The 17,669-nt window shown below is 42.7% G+C and overlaps 2 protein-coding genes across 6 annotated transcripts in view; one reads left to right on the forward strand and one right to left on the reverse strand.

The window, feature by feature from the left end:
- The window catches only part of COL20A1 (collagen type XX alpha 1 chain), a 222,022-nt gene extending 212,231 nt beyond the window's left edge, over positions 1 to 9,791 (forward strand). For both annotated transcript variants that reach the window (XM_077252937.1, XM_077252938.1), the window contains exons 36-38: positions 6,072 to 6,149; positions 6,225 to 6,368; positions 8,804 to 9,791. In XM_077252937.1, the coding sequence (XP_077109052.1) occupies positions 6,072 to 6,149; positions 6,225 to 6,368; positions 8,804 to 8,832 (251 nt within the window). In that variant the 3' untranslated portion in view covers positions 8,833 to 9,791. The remainder of the gene's footprint in view (positions 1 to 6,071; positions 6,150 to 6,224; positions 6,369 to 8,803) is intronic.
- A 2,569-nt stretch (positions 9,792 to 12,360) lies between these two features.
- The window catches only part of CHRNA4 (cholinergic receptor nicotinic alpha 4 subunit), a 304,030-nt gene continuing 298,721 nt past the window's right edge, over positions 12,361 to 17,669 (reverse strand). For all 4 annotated transcript variants that reach the window (XM_077252940.1, XM_077252943.1, XM_077252941.1 and 1 more), the window contains one exon: positions 12,361 to 12,925. In XM_077252940.1, coding sequence (XP_077109055.1) covers positions 12,800 to 12,925 — 126 coding nt within the window. In that variant the 3' untranslated portion in view covers positions 12,361 to 12,799. The remainder of the gene's footprint in view (positions 12,926 to 17,669) is intronic.

Below are 17,669 nucleotides of genomic sequence, written 5' to 3' on the forward strand. Positions count from 1 at the left end.
ACCTTCTTGCCGTTGGCTGAGTTTGCCCTTAATAATCGGGCTAGTTCCGCTACTTTGGTTTCGCCTTTTTTTTGCAACTCTGGTTTCCATCCCCGTTTTTCCTCGGGACATGTGGAGCCTTCTGACTGTCCTGGGGTAGATTCCGTGGTGGATAGGTTGCAGCAGATCTGGAATCATGTGGTGGACAACTTGAAGTTGTCACAGGAGAAGGCTCAGCGTTTTGCCAACCGCCGCCGCGGTGTGGGTCCCCGACTTCGTGTTGGGGATTTGGTATGGCTGTCTTCTCGATTTGTTCCTATGAAGGTCTCCTCTCCTAAATTTAAGCCTCGCTTCATCGGTCCTTACAAGATATTGGAAATCCTTAATCCTGTGTCCTTTCGCTTGGATCTTCCGGTGTCGTTTGCCATTCACAACGTGTTCCATAGGTCTTTGTTGCGGCGGTACGTTGTACCTGTGGTTCCTTCTGTTGAGCCTCCTGCTCCGGTCTTGGTTGAGGGCGAGTTGGAGTACGTGGTGGAGAAGATCTTGGATTCTCGTCTCTCCAGGCGGAGGCTTCAGTATCTGGTCAAGTGGAAGGGCTATGGTCAGGAGGATAATTCCTGGGTGGTTGCCTCTGATGTGCATGCGGCCGACTTAGTTCGTGCCTTTCACGCTGCTCATCCTGATCGCCCTGGTGGTCTTGGTGAGGGTTCGGTGACCCCTCCTTAAAGGGGGGGTACTGTTGTGAATTAGACTTTTTTGGCTCCCTCTTGTGGTCACTGGTGATATGACTCTGGGATTGTCTTTCTCAGTTTGGCATCCACCTGGGTCATTAGTCCAGGGGTGTTGCTATATAAGCTCCCTGGATTCTCAGTCCAGTGCCTGGCATCGTTGTAATCAGATCCTTTCTGTTTGCTCCTGTCTGCAGGTCCTGGTTCTTGCAAAACTAAGCTAAGTCGTGCTTCCTTGTTTTTTGGTTATTTGTATGGCTCTTATTTTCTGTCCAGCTTGTACTAAATGTGATTCCTGATTTTGCTGGAAGCTCTAGGGGGCTGGTATTCTCCCCCCGGGCCGTTAGACGGTTCGGGGGTTCTTGAATATCCAGCGTGGAAATTTTGATAGGGTTTTTGCTGACCGTATAAGTCATCTTACTATATTCTGCTATTAGTCAGTGGGCCTCTCTTTGCTAAATATCTAGTTCATTCTTACGTTTGTCTTTTCTCCTTACCTCACCGTTATTATTTGTGGGGGGCTTGTATCCATCTTTTGGGGTCTTTTCTCTGGAGGCAAGAAAGGTCTATCTTTTCCCTTCTAGGGTTAGTTAGTTCTCCGGCTGGCGCGAGACGTCTAGAACCAACGTAGGCACGTTCCCCGGCTGCTGCTATTTGTGGTGCTAGGATTAGATATACGGTTAGCCCAGTTACCACTGCCCTATGAGCTGATTTTTTATGTTTGCAGACTTGGTATGTACTTTTGAGACCCTCTGCCATTGGGGTCATAACAATGGGGCCAGTGAGCGACATTGTAACAACGGATAAAAGCAGATCAAGTTGAGGGGTGCTCCTGAGAGATCAGACGATACAGGGGTCATGCTAACTTTACGAGAAGGGTCAGATTTCGAACCTAAAAGAGTTGTGGGCAGTAGAAAGAGCACTAAAAGGGTTTTTTACTTCCCTCCTTGGTCAGAAAAATGCGTTACAGTGGCGTATAACAATCACCAGGGGGAAATGAGGTCCCACTCCGTAATGGAAGCAGCAAACTATCTTTTTCATCTAGCGGAACAAACACCTTCTATCCCTAACAGCGTTGCATATAAAGGGGATTGAAAACACCAAAGTAGACTTCCTAAGATGCAGCTGACTGAAACAAGGGGAATGGACGCTAAGTTCCTGGGTGTTTCGGCAGATAGTACACTTGTGTGAATTACCAGAGATAGACCTTTTTGGCAACAAGTTGAACAGGGTAATGAAGAGGTTCTGTTCTTTAAAAGAATACCCCTATGCGGTAGATGCCCTTCAGATTCCTTGGTACTTCAGGATAGCATATGCCTTTCCTCTGATAGTCATGATCACAACATTCTTGAGGAACATTAGAGAGGATCAGTCATGGGTAGTGTTGAGCGATACCGTCCGATACTTGAAAGTATCGGTATCGGAAAGTATCGGCCGATACCGGCAAAGTATCGGATCCAATCCGATACCGATACCCGATACCAATACAAGTCAATGGGACTCAAGTATCGGACGGTATTCCTGATGGTTCCCAGGGTCTGAAGGAGAGGAAACTCTCCTTCAGGCCCTGGGATCCATATAAATGTGTAAAAGAAAGAATTAAAATAAAAAATATCGCTATACTCACCTCTCCGACGCAGCCTGGACCTCAGCGAGGGAACCGGCAGCGTTGTTTGTTTAAAATTCGCGCTTTTACTTGGTTACGTGAAGTCCCGGCTTGTGATTGGTCAGGGCGGCCATGTTGCCGGGACGCGGACCAATCACAGCAAGCCGTGACGAAATTACGTCACGGCTTGCTGTGATTGGTCCGCGTCCCGGCAACATGGCCGCCATTAACCAATCACAAGCCGGGACGTCACGGGAGGCTGGACACGCGCCCATTTTAAAAAGCGCGCGTGTCCAGCCTCCAGTGACGTCCCGGCTTATGATTGGTCACGGCGCCATGTTGCCGGGACGCGGACCAATCACAGCAAGCCGTGACGAAATTACGTCACGGCTTGCTGTGATTGGTCCGCGTCCCGGCAACATGGCCGCCATTAACCAATCACAAGCCGTGACGTCACGGGAGGCTGGACACGCGCGCTTTTTAAAATGGGCGCGTGTCCAGCCTCCCGGCTTGTGATTGGTTGACCGCGGCGCAACCAATCACAAGCCGGGACGTCACAGGAGGCTGGACACGCGCCCATTTTAAAAAGCGCGCGTGTCCAGCCTCCCGTGACGTCACGGCTTGTGATTGGTTAATGGCGGCCATGTTGCCGGGACGCGGACCAATCACAAAGCCGGGACGTAATTTTAAAATCCTTAAGGACCTGAAATTACGTCACGGCTTGCTGTGATTGGTTGCGTCTCCCATGTGACTGCGACGCAACCAATCACAACGCCGGAACGTAATTTTAAAATCCTGAAGGACCTGAAATTACGTCACGGCTTGCTGTGATTGGTTGCGTCCCGGTCACATGGGCGGCACGCAACCAATCACAAGCCGGGACTCACGTAAAGGAAAGAAAAGCGCGAATTTTAAACAAAGAACGCTGCCGCTTCCCTCGGTAAGGTGCAGGCTGCGTCGGAGAGGTGAGTATAGCAATATTTTTTATTTTAATTCTCTCTTTTACACATTTTTACATTAATGTTGTTTCGATACCGATACCCGATATCACAAAAATATCGGATCTCGGTATCGGAATTCCGATACAGCAAGTATCGGCCGATACCCGATACTTGCAGTATCGGAATGCTCAACACTAGTCATGGGTTATTTTCACTGCTCCATTCTGGCCAAAAAGACCATGGTTTTCCTTAATGATATTAATGTCGATGTGCGATCCATGGATCCTACCAGGGATCCCGGACTTTCTAATGCAGGGTCCAGTGTGCCATTTTCAAGTGAAAGGCTTCCATCTAACAGCATGGAATTTGAGAGGGCACTGTTGAGTCAGAAAAAATTATCTCCAGGGTTAATCTCCACCTTTATTGAAGAGTAGGAAACCTATAACAACAAAAATGTATGGCAGGACGTGGAAAAAGTTTTGGGCTTTTTCAGGACTTTTTTTTCAGGAGACTTTGGAGAAATTCTAGAATGGAAGTAATTGGAACCTTCCTTCCCAAAGGTGGTTAGAGCTAGAGTTAGGTACTAATACCCTTAAGGTTAAAATTTTGGCCATGGGAGCATTATGCAATTACAATCTGGCAGCTAATAGAAGGATATCGAGGTTTATAAAATCCTGCAACAGATCTATCTAGACCAGTTCCAATTCCAACGGTTCCCTTGTGGGAACTAAACTTAGTACTGGAAGCGTGAACTAAGAATCCATTTCAACCTTTACAAGATTTATCGGTTAAGAACCTTACCTTTAAAGACCATAGTATTGGTAACACTGACCCCGGCCCGTAGGGTTACCAATATTCAAGCCCTTTCAATAAACCTTCTCTAAACTCAGGTGTATGATGATAGAATTGCGTTAACCCCTGATCTGCCCTACCTACCTTCCCAAGGTAGTCATGAAATTCCTTACAAGTCAAGAGATTATACTACTTTCCTTCGTTACTAATCCTAGAAATTCATGGGAGGAAAAATTTCAGAACCTCGATGTCAGGAGAGCTTTGATAGAATACATTTTGGTAACCAGTCAGTGGAGGAAAAGCCAGTCCTTGTTTGTAGCCTTTCAGGGCAACAGGAAAGGGTGTAAAGTATTAAAAAGTACCATAGCAAAGTGGATCAGGGTGGCTATTAGTTTGGATTACTCCGCTAGTGATGTGCCAGTTCCAGAGGGCATTAAATCTCATTCCACCAGAGCTGTTGTTGACTCCTAGGCAGAAAATGCAGAGGTATCTATTAATCAGATTTGTAAGGCCGCAACGTGGTCTTCACCTTCTACATTCCTTAAGCACTATAGACTGGATATGTCCTCCTCTGCTGACTTACCCTTTGGTAGAAGGGTACTGCAAGTGGTTGTGCCTCCCTAGGTGTTTTGTTTCTCCATAAATCTCCCAGGTGTGCTGTCATGGGTAAAGGGAAAACACCAAGGTTACTTACCGGTAGCCATTTTTTCCAGAACCCATGACAGCACCTGTATATTCCCCCCCCCCTTCACTGTGTTGGTGTTCACTAAACAGTTGGGTGAATTGGTGTTTTGGACTACCTGAAAAGGCGCAAGCTGAAGATTTTACAGTGGCCCTCACAGTCCCCTGATCTGAACATCATTGAAAATCTGCGGTTAGACCTCAAAAGAGCAATGCATTAAAGACAACCCAGGAATTTCACAGAATTGGAAGAATTTTCCAAGGAAGAATGGCTGAAAATCCATCAAACAAGAATTGAAAGACTCTTGTCTGGCTGCAAAAAGCAATTACAAGCTGTGATACGTGTAAAAGGGGATGCTACTAGGTACTAATCATGCAGGGCTCCCAAACTTTTGCATCAGCTCTTTTTCCTTTTTGTAATTTTTAAAATGTAAAAAATTACAATATATTCTTCTGTTCCCTAAAATGCAAAGTAAATGTGTTATCTTTAACTTAAGCAAAGTTGAAGATGAAATGATCTCTAAAAGGGCTTAATTGTTCACAATAACAGTACTTTTGACCAGGGGTGCACTGTATGTCTCTATGTATTTGCTATTTGTATACATGTGTGTATGTATATGCTCTATGTATACATGTGTATGTGTTCTGTTTATACATATATGTATGTGTGTATGTGCTCTGTGTATACATGTGTGTGTGCTAAGTGTATATACATGTGTGTGTAACATGTAATATGTGTATGAGTGTGTGCAACGTTTGTGTCACACATGTTATCTATATTTAGCATCCACATTTATAAATACCATCGGCGTAGATGAGAGGTGTAAACGTCAGCAATCACCCTACAAATGAGCAAAATGGTGCTCTTTCATAGGGTTCTTGGATTGTTTCTGCCAGAATAAAAATCATTGTTCTCAGCAGCACATTGCCCAGTGTACATTGTAGATGTGCTACTGATAACATGATCCTGTATGGGGACATATTGATCTATTAGTGATTGTTCTGTACCTATCATTGTTCGTCATCTCGTGTAAAGAGGCCGATACAGCCTGAAGTCAGCTCATGTAAATGCAGTCCAAATATTTGTCAATGATAGTTCAATATGTTAGCATTTGGGGCCCCACTTTTAACTTTTGCTCAGGGCCTCACTTTGTATGAAACCGACCATGACCATATGCAGTCAAAACTTTTACCTGTCTATTGTTTCTTTGACCATCTGGAATAAAGTTCAGAACTACTAGATACATAATCTATAGGTAATCTATCTGCTCATGTGCCGAATGTATTTGGTGTTTCTTCTCTTAATGTACAAACTATAGTCTTTATCTCAATATATTGTAGGACCTAAAGGATATCAGGGAGAGAAGGGTGCTCTGGGGCAAGGCAAAGAAGGACCGTCAGGACCTCCAGGTGTAATAGGTCAGTATCTTTTTCTCATAGGTCCACTGTAATAATAAAGCACTTCAGGTTCTTAGGTTTTCATATATGTTGTAGGTCAAACAGGAACAGAACATTTTGGAAATCCTGGACCTATAGGCTCTCCTGGAATACCTGGTCCTCCTGGAGCTACTGGGATCCCTGGCCATCATGGACCTCCTGGAGCAGCAGGGGAATGTCATTCTGCTCCATGCTTTCAAGGTACTTTCACCAAAGAAAAACTCATACTGCTTCCTATGGACACTACAGTCTTGTATCTCTTTTTATGATCATTTGTTCTGGTAAAAAATATGTCAAATTGCTAATACTGGAGGTGGCAGATGAAAAACATTGTTTTGTTTTTCTATTTTTCCTCCCATTAACATCAGTTTTTCCACCATTTAGTCACTGGGGCCTAGTTGGTTTCCTGTCCATTGGTTTAAACAGTAACTTACATTTTACATCTTATATTATACATCAATAAAACACATGAAAATAAGCAACTTTGTAATATATCTTCTTCCCTTTCCCGGATTGGTCTTTTACTCTCAGTTGATGGGTAAAATCGGTATTTAGTGAAAACAGATTTTCCCATTAGTTAGGTAGGAGTTGACAGTTGCTGCTCATGGGATTCTATGGAGAGTGGAGGAGATAGAGGCAAACACAGACATTATTCTGCAAGGTCCACTGACCTGACAGATAAACTTTTAATATTGAATTCAATAGATCAAGTATAGAAGGGAAAATCAAGGTTGTCACCATGAAAAATATCAACTGATCTCTTTCCATCCCAATCAAATCTTCCATACATCTGAACCTTCCTGGATCCATTCAGACAGTCTTGGATTTGTGAGGCTGCCACACTGTTCTAGGAGGTCATCGGCATGTACCTCTTTCAATAAGATCTGTGTCCTTAGAACAGTATTTGTAAGCCAAAACCAGGAGTGGAACGGTCAGAGGAAAAGTATTATAGAAGCACGTCACCACTTCTGTATTTATCACCCACTCCTGGTTTTGGCTTACAAATACTGGGATAAAAAACTTGCCAAATTCTGAAGGTGTGCCATAGAGTGGAGATCTGCTCTGCTCATTGCGGGTACAGGGCTCTGTATTTTTTTTTTAAATTTGTCAGAGGAGTAGTGGTGCACAATACCAAGGAACAATGGGGGAATCGTACTGTATGGATGGCACAATGGGGGCATCATAATGTGTGGAGGGTACAATGGATGCAACATACAGTGCTGGAGGAGACATTGAGGGCATTATAATGCATGTGTGTGTGGGGGGCAAGGTGGGGGCATTTGTCTGTGTGGGGGGCACTAGGCACATCATACAGTGTAGATGCTATAAAGGGGGCATCATAGTTTGTGGAGGAAGTCAATGGTGGGCATCACACTGTGTGAAGGGGACAATGGGGCAATATTTTGTGTTGGGTTGATACTGAGGGCATCATACAGTGTGAGGAAAGCACTGTGGGTGCCATATTGTTTGTATAAGTGGGAGGACAATGTGGAGCGCCTTTCTATGTGGAGGGACATATGAGGCATTATACTGTTTATATGTGTGGGAAGGCAATGTGGGGCGATATTTCTGTTTTGGGGACACTTGGGTCCATCACACTATGTTGAAGGGACAATAGGGGCATCATACTGTTTAGAGTGGACAATGGGTGCAACATTCTGCTTTACGAGGATACTGACGGTCATTGTACTGTGTGATGCCCCCATACACAAACAATATGATTCCCCCAATGTGGGGGCATCTTTCTGTTTGGAGGGATAGTACTGTATTGAGGACTATGTGGTGCCCATTATACTGTAAGGAGGCCTATGTGGTGCCCATAATACTGTACCGAGGACTATGTGAGGTCCATAATTCTGTATGGAGGACTATAGTGTCCCTTCTCAAAATGAAAAGTCTGCAGTCACTCTGTTTGACTGCAGACTTTTAAATCCCCCCTACGTGGCGAGGATTCGCTAGTTTCTGAGTTATTGTTGAATTTACAATAGATATCACTCATGTAATATAAGAAGGAAGTGAAATCTTTGGAATTGTACTATACCTATATTTCTTATCTGTGCATCATGAATCAAGGCATGTGTTAAAGAGGCCCACTGAGACTCTTTCACCAGGTGCACACAAAAATCTGGAGCCAGCCTTGCACACCTATGTTAATGAATGTGGAGCATCCTAATGCATGGTGCAAAATATGAGCCTTGGATAAATTAGTGCCTACGTTTACAACACCTATTATTTGGCCTACTTTGTTTCAGAAATGTGTGCCATAATTTTGGTGCATTGTGTCACACCTCAAACCACGTCCTCTTTCTGATCAGCCTGATCAGCCCCATCTTTTTCAATGAGGTTATGCCCATTAGCCCCGACTAGGTGGTGGGGCCTTATTGAAAAGAGGTATGGCTTTTCAGAAAAGGTTCGTGGCTTGACATACTAGGCAATGCGCCAAAATGCACCACCTATTAAGCCAACTAATAGGTGGTGTAAACGTAGGTTCCAATTCATCAAGACAGGCATTATAAATCTGGTGCAAGTCACGAAAGACAGTTTTTTGCTACAAATTAGGCTAGCTTGATAAATATTGCCCTTTATGTGCACCCTGACTTTTAGTTGATCATCACATTTCTCCTTTTCTTCTCTAGGTGCTCAGGACCCAAGCTTCATTCCCTGAATCCCCCGAGTCACTTTTTTTTTTAGGATGGATGAACATATATTTGTCTTGAGGAGCTCCATCTACAACCAAGACTACTTTCTTGAAGTTGGGAGTTCAGTCTTTAGCTTATATTTCATCATAAATGATGACCTTTTTGGGTTCAGGTAGATAGGCTATGTCTGCTATGAAAATAGGATCAAGAGATGATCTGATATGACCAAAGAAATGTTAAAAATGCTTATAGATTGTAGAAGACTAGGAAAATATATTTTCTTTCTTCCGAGAGTGCCTTCCTGTTTATGGGTTGTTTATGGTATTGCCTCGAAGCTTGAAGTGAATAAAGCAGAGCTGCAATACAACTCACAACCTGTAGTTAAATGTGGCGCTATTTTAGGAGGACAGCAGCTGTATTTTTCTAATCCTGAAGAACCTCTTGACGAGAGGGGTGATGTTTCTTCTGTATGTAGAGGTGTGTTGGTAGCCTCCTTTTTCTCTTACATTATATTATTATGTTTATGTATCTTCTGTTATCTTGAACTGAGCACAATGTCTTCATCTAAGGCATTGATCATGACATATGCACTAAAACCGCTAATATTCATTATGTTACATGTAAGCTAATAAATTTGCCAAAATAACAGAACAACCCATGGGCGACAGAGAGGCCAAGCTACATCCCACGATAGAGTATTTCGATTTTCCCATGTAGAGATATCGACTAAAGATTGCTAGAAGGAATTGAATTTTACATTTTTTCAAAAAACAGTGCCACTCTTGTCTAAGGGCTATGTCTGGTATTGCAGATCAGTGCCATTGACAAGCTAAGTATTTTAATATTTTCTTGTTGACTTAAATCATCAACATATACACAACTAAATAGTATAATTGGTATTATAGTAGGGTTGGAAGTATGTCAATGAAGACAAGGATCTGTGGAAATGCTCTTCAAAACTGATTATTCTTCACAATAAAATTATATTTTGAATATACCAGTACTTCCTTTTCTTTTAAGACTGACATGTGTTGCAATTATCTGAGAAATGTGAATGTATTGTATAGTCTTGTCCATATTTGGGCAGTATTATAGTAGTAATAATCTTGTACATAGGAGGCAGTATTATAGTAGTTATATTCTTGTACATAGGGGCAGTATTATAGTAGTTATATTCTTGTACATAGGAGGCAGTATTATAGTAGTTATATTCTTGTACATAGGGGGCAGTATTATAGTAGTTATATTCTTGTACATGGGGCAGTATTATAGCAGTTATATTTTTGTACATAGGAGGCAGTATTATAGTAGTTATATTCTTGTACATAGGAGCAGTATTATAGTAGTTATATTCTTGTACATAGGAACATTATTATAGTAGCTATATTCTTATACTTAGGGAGCAGTATTATAGTAGTTATAGTTTTGTACATAGGAGGCAGTATTAGTAATTAGATTATTGTACATAGGAGCAGTATTATAGTAGTTATATTCTTGTACATAGGGGCAGTATTATATTGGTTATATTCTTGTACATTGGGGACAGTATTTTAGTAGTTATATTCTTGTGTATGGAGGCAGTATTATAGTAGTTATATTCTTGTACATAGGGGCAGTATTATAGTAGTTATATTCTTGTTCATAGGAGCAGCATCATAGTAGTTATATTCTTGTACATAGGGGCAGTATTATATTGGTTATATTCTTGTACATTGGGGACAGTATTATAGTAGTTATATTCTTGTGTATGGAGGCAGTATTATAGTAATTAGATTCTTGTACATAAGAGCAGTGTTATAGTAGTTATATTCTTATACTTAGGGAGCAGTATTATAGTAGTTATATTCTTGTACACAAGGATAGTATTATAGTAGTTGTATTCATTTACATATGTGACAGTATTATAGAAGTTTTATTCCTTCAATAAATGGCATTATTATAATAATGTATTCTTGCACTTAGGGGGAAGTGTTATAGTAGTTTTAGTCGTGCACGTAGAGAGCAGTATTATAGTAGTTTCATTCTTGTACACAGGGGGCAGTATTATAGTAGTTATACTGTATTCTTGCACATAGGGGGCAGTTTTATAGTAGTTATATTCTTCTATATAGGGGAGGTATTAAAGTAGTTATATTCTTGTATACAGGGGCACATTATAGTAATATTCTTGTACATAGAAGGCAATATTATACTAGCTATATCCTTGTACATAGTAGAAGTATTATAGTAGCTATATTCTTTTATATAGGAGCAGTATTATAGTAGTTATATTCTTTTATATAGGAGCAGTATTATAGTAGTTAATTCTTTTATATAGGGACAGTATTATAGTAGTTATTTTCTTGCATATATGGAGCACTGTTACTGTAATTATATTCTTGTACACTATTGGCGTTAACTAATGGATGTTGCAAAATTACTTGTAAATGACGTCAGGTCCTTTAAGTAATTTCTTACTTTTTCATGCAATTTGTAGTGGAGGCTGTGAGAATTATTACAAGGGAGAATTCTATTTTTTTCTCATTAACACATCACAGTCAATGAGGCAGATGATCTGAATGCCACATTACAACTCGCTGTGTCCTTCACAGATTAAACAGCTATGTTTCTTTTTTCCTCTCCAATTCCCTATGGGTTTGGTAAGTTGAACGTTTGTTGCTGTCACATGCCTAGTCTGCCTGCGGGGAGGGATGCTTCTGAGGTTTGAACATGTCCTTCATACAACATGAGCTGTTCTACACTTCTACCAAGATCTACCAGAGCAGACGATAAAAGACGACCTGATGTAGTGATCACACTTGTACGTGCCATCTTTGCATTAAGATTTAAAGGCAAATAACTTCGGTAGTTTTTTCTTTTGACCTTTAAAAGTGTTGTTGTTTGTGCATGGGGATACAACAAAGACCAAATGCATTCAGAGTATGACATCAGCGCAAGATCCCACTGCCACTGTAATAGCATAAAGTAATGAAATGGCGGTGTACTACAAAACTCAGTTAAAATGCCCTGGCGTTCACTTAAGGTTTCATAGGAGGTTCTTTCTTCTACTTAATGGAATGTCCATCCATAAGCATCAAACATCAAGATTCGGAGCTGATTAATTTCTTAATACCTTCTATAGCAATGAGAGCACCATTATTCTGATCTAGCACTCTAAACGCCCTCTATAACGTTAAAATACTGTCTACCTGCAGTCACCACTAGAGGGAGCTTACTGCATACAGGTCATACATTGAATTGAATAATAACACAGTATGCAATAAGCTCCCTCTAGTGGTGGTGGCTGGGAGTTAAAAGATACAAAACACGTTAATTCTATACAGGAGATTTGAAGCTCCGCGTCAAAAAAATGGAGCTGTTACTACTATAAAGATATATTAAGAAATAAGTCAACACAGAATGAGTAACCTAAAATGACATGATGTCATTACACTCATCCCTCCTAATGATATCTCGGAGCCACTAGGCACTTTGCTTTTCATGATATGCCATAACAGGCTATAAAAATGTATAGATGATTAGAGATAGACTCTGATGAAAAAACTACAAAAGTCTGAAGATTCAATTCATGTTTATTCACCTACCTGCTGGGTCCAGCAGAGTTTGCCCATGTTTTGAGTACACCATTGCTTTGTGCAGTGAGCTGTGTACAGCAAATATTTAATGAAGGATCCCTGGCCGTAGAAGCAGGGAATGCCTCTGAAATGGTTTTCTGCCCTAGGGTATTCCCAAGAGCTTCCCGAGCCCACTCATGCGAGTCAGACATAAGATTAAATATTTATATACTACAGACACTGTCACACGCTTTTTCGCTCTGGGTCATTTTTCGTCTTCTCGTTGTCCTAGATTTGACTGCATCCTTGTCCGTTCTAAGGTCTGGCCAAGCCTGCCTCCATACACCATGCATTCATGCTCCCCCATGTTCCCACCCTAGTCCAATGTTCCCTATCCACAGTCGGCAATGCCGATCTGTATGGTTTGGGGTCCTTGCGATTAAATCATTCCGGCTAGCCAAGGTGGAAGGAATAGTCCAACAGTTCCCAATAGGCAGACGATGATAAACATCCATAAGAAGATCCGGTCAATCACCATCGCGACATACTTCCAGTCTTGCTTTACCTAAAGGAATCAAAGGTATATGTATCACACATTTATCATCGCATTGTATATAAAATAGTGGGGATTATGGGTGCAGCACTAACTGTGGCATCATTTGGGACTGGAGGGCCCCTATGCAAAGCCTCCAACAGAACCCTCACCTATCATGGGTTTTTAGGGCTTATTCACCCTTCAGTATTTGATCAGTATTTTGCATCAGTGTTTGTAGGAAAAAAACAGGAGTGGAACTTACAGAGAAAAATTATAATTGAAAGATTGACACCTGTTTAGTGTTTTGGAGTCACTCCTGGTTTTGGCATAAAAATACTGATCAAAAATACTAAAATATGAAGAAAGTCTTGATAGTATTTGTGTTCTAATGTGGCCGAAAAAGAAAATACCCCCCAATATCCATGTGCAACTGCTACCCTTGCACCCACTTATGACCCAGAATTGGTATGACATCAGTTGTTGGGAAACACAAAGACAAATAGATTTAGGAATTACCGTAATCAAGCATTAAAGAGGGTTAAAAAAAAGTTTAAAAACACGGCAGCTTTCTTCTGGAATAATCACCTGTTCAATAGTTGCGTCAAGTTCTGCAGCTGAGCCTTCTTCGAGTGAATGGAGCTAAGATGCAGAACCAGATATACAGTAATCCATGAACACTTAGAGCACATTTTTTTTAAACAAGGCAGACATCCCCTTATGGCATCAAAATTATGGATGATTGAAATAATATTGATGCTATAGACCGGGCATTTGGAAGAAAGAACTTCAGGGGTTAAAAGATAGAATTTCCCAGCGACTAAAATATCTTTCTGGAACACACATTTCACAATATTGAAATTGCAACACCAATAAGAAAAAGTCATAGAATTAAGGAAATCACTGGAGATATAGAGTTATTAATGATTTGCAAATGATGAAAACAATGGGAACAGAATTTTCAAAACATCTCAATTTATTTAGCATCAAATATGAGTGCCACGTGCTGAAAGCCCCACACTTGCAGTCATGGCTGATGTTAATGAAGTTATTAATGGTTGTCTGAGGAACGTTGTGCTGCACTGAATGCACTTTGGCAAATCATCAGGATCCACTGCTGGAAGCTCCCTGTGCAATTGCTCACCAATGATGTACCAGATGTGCTTGATGGGAGGCAAGTCCGGAGACACTGCAAGACATGGTAGCACCATCCAGGCTGCTCACAGCAGCACAAGCAACATGGGGCTTAGTGTTGTCTAGGACTCCGAGTCCGAGTCTGCGATCCTGACCCTTGAAGTCATATGCTGCAGTGCTGGAAACTGCCCTGGAGTAGTACCTGTGACTACCGGCAGCTCAAGCCTGAATCCACCATCAGGGGCTCCAGTGAAAACCAGGTAACCACACCCCTCATGGGTAAGCTCAGCTCGTAATGCAGGGGGTCCATGGTCCACCAGCCTCACAAGTGGCAGCTGGGTATTTTCGAGAAAGGCTGAGCACATGCCAAAATTGCTCAAATGGCAGTGGAATCTAATAAGAATAACAACTTGACCACATGGGAGTTGAGCTGACACACAAGCAGGGCTGGCATTTGAAGCAGGTAAACAAGGCCGATGCCTAGTGCCCCCACCCACAAAGGGGTCCCCCATGTGTGCAGCCCTTTATGAATTGCACAAAGGGTGTACAGCATTACTTACAGTGAATAATGCTGTGCTTCCTCTGTAGTCCTGAAGCGTCTCTCCCTCTCCCCCGTCTCTCTCCCTCTCCCCTCGCAGTGTTAGGTTAGAAGTTGAGAGAGATGGAGAGGGGCCATCTCACATCGCCGCAGAGTTTGGATGCTGGGGCAGAAACATGCCCTGTCGGTGTCTCCTCCTCATCATCATGGCTGCTCCTAAACCACCGTCCTGGGATCTGCACAAGTGAATCAGCAGGACCTGGTAAGTATACATATGCACGTGTGTCTGTATGTGTTTGCTAATATTTTCTATTATGTGACTATACGGCCCCTTCACACAACCGTGTATCATGTTTTTCACGCATGTCACACGTACCCTATTTAACCTACGGTGCTTCACTCATGACCATGTTTTCCCAGCAGCACAGATGACAAGGGCCAATGCCAGTCTATGGGTCCGTGTAAACATGGCGTCCGTGTGCCGTCCGTGTTTAACATCAACAGTATGTGAGAAGCTTTGTAATTTCATTTCCAGTATCCATACTGGAAAAATACAAATGGCACATGGACGACACACTGATCAAAAACACTGGTGACACCGAGACTGGTGTAACACGTACATGTTTTATATAGACATATGAAGGGGGCCTAACAGTGTTGTTGATGGAATATTTCAGGATTGGGGGCCCCTTTGAATTTTTCCCAGGGCCCCACTTTGTCTAAAACCGGTCCTGACTGTGAGTTTTGATGCCCTCTCACTATACTGAATATCCCTAAAATGGCTGCTGCCTTCCCTGTTGTGAATTTGGATTCTGGGCTCCCCCGGTGGCTACTGGTGGAATTGAACTGGTGTCTTCATCTTCTCTGTTCACCTGTTCCCATCAAGATGTGGGAGTCGCTATATAACCTTGCTGCTCTGTTAGTTGCTTGCCGGTCAACAATGTTATCAGAAGCCTCTCTGTGCTTGTTCCTGCTCCTAGACAACTACTAGATAAGTTGGACTCTTGTCCATGTTTGTTTTTGCATTTTGTTCCAGTTCACAGCTGTAGTTTCGTTACTGTGTCTGGAAAGCTCTTGTGAACGGGAATTGCCACTCTGGTGTTATGAGTTAATGCCAGAGTTTTAAAGTAATTTCTGGATGGTGTTTTTGATAGGGTTTTCAGCTGACCATGAAAGTGTCCTTTCTGTCTTCTGCTATGTAGTAAGTGGACCTCAAATTTGCTAAACCTATTTTCATACTACGTTTGTTATTTCATCTCAACTCACCGCCAATACATGTGGGGGGCCTCTGTCTCCTTTCGGGGTATTTCTCTAGAGGTGAGCTAGGACTAATATTTTCCTCTGCTAGCTTTATTTAGTCCTCCGGCTGGGCTGGGCATCTAGAATCAACGTAGGCATGCTACCCGGCCACTGCTAGTTGTGCGTTAGGTTTAGTTCATGGTCAGCTCAGTTCCCATCTTCCGAGAGCTAGTTCCTATATATGCTTATGCTATGTTCTCTTGCCATTGAGATCATGACACTTCCCTGCCTCAACTTTCATAGCGGCTATATTAGTCCTTCCTGATTGGCTGCGCCATGCCATGTCCAGTGATAACGGCAAGGCATTACAGGGAAGCCATGTCATGTCAGCCTTTTGTGCATAATTTAATCTTGTTCGATGCTTCTAATGACAGCAGGCGTTTTTTTTTTTTTATGATTTGCGCAAATTGGATTGCAAATTGTTCATATTTATGGGGACAATCAAATTTCTTAATATTTGGCACAAATTCAATTAGTATCAAATTGATTTGCTAATCTCTATTTACTAACATTTCAGTTGTATCTTGCCTCAGCCCTTCCCACCAGCAAATGGGATGGAAAAAACATGACTAGGCCCCATCCTTCTCAGGACACTACATTGATTAATTTTATGATGTTTACTCCCTTTAAGACACTTTAAGTGCTCTGTATCTCTGTCTGAGTTGACCTTTGGAGCTTTAAAGGGAATCCCTTAAGGCCCCGTCTCACATAGCGAGATGGCTAGCGAGATCGCTGCTGAGTCACTAGTTTTGTGACGCAACAGCGACCTCAGTAGCGATCTCGCTATGTGTGACACGTACCAGCGATCAGGCCCCTGCTGCGAGATCGCTGGTCGTGTCGGAATGGCCTGGACCTTTTTTTGGTCGTTGAGGTCCCGCTGACATCGCTGAATCGGTGTGTGTGACACCGATCCAGCGATGTCTTCACTGGTAACCAGGGTAAACATCGGGTTACTAAGCGCAGGGCCGCGCTTAGTAACCCGATGTTTACCCTGGTTACCAGCGTAAATGTAAAAAAAACCCAAACACTACATACTCACCATCTGATGTCCGTCAGGTCCCTTGCTGTCTGCTTCCTGCTCTGACTGAGCGCCGCAAAGTGAAAGTGAAAGCAGATCACAGCGGTGACGTCACCGCTGCGCTCTGCTCTCAGTGTACGGCGGCTCAGTCAGAGCAGGAAGCAGACGGCAAGGGACACCGAAAGGCGAGTATGTACTGTTTGTTTTTTTTGGTAACCAGGGTAAACATCGGGTTACTAAGCGCGGCCCTGCGCTTAGTAACCCGATGTTTACCCTGGTTACCCGGGTGCTGCAGGGGGACTTCGGCATCGTTGAAGACAGTTTCAACGATGCCGAAGTCGTTCCCCTGATCGTTGGTCGCTGGAGAGAGCTGTCTGTGTGACAGCTCCCCAGCGACCACACAACGACTTACCAACGATCACGGCCAGGTCGTATCGCTGGTCGTGATCGCTGGTAAATCGCTATGTGAGACGGGGCCTTTAGGCTTAAGGTTTGCATACATATTTCAACAGTTCGGCTGACAGCTATCTCCCCCGACACCCCAATAAGCATGAAAGCTTTTCCGAACAGTCATGTATTTCTCAATGAGAAAGACTCCTCAGGCAGTGGCATTTCTCCATGGAGAATAAAAGGATTGGCTGCTGAAATTCAGCCGGTAGGATCCTCTCCTCCAACATGATCTTTCAGATGAGAGTAGGGAGTCCCCCTTATAAATTAGACTGACAGTTGATTCAGCCAATATCGCTGGGTTCAATTTACTTTGGTCTAATATGTATGGGGGACTTTAC

Source organism: Ranitomeya variabilis, chromosome 4 (genome assembly GCF_051348905.1).
Source record: "Ranitomeya variabilis isolate aRanVar5 chromosome 4, aRanVar5.hap1, whole genome shotgun sequence".
Taxonomy (NCBI): Eukaryota; Metazoa; Chordata; class Amphibia; order Anura; family Dendrobatidae; genus Ranitomeya; species Ranitomeya variabilis.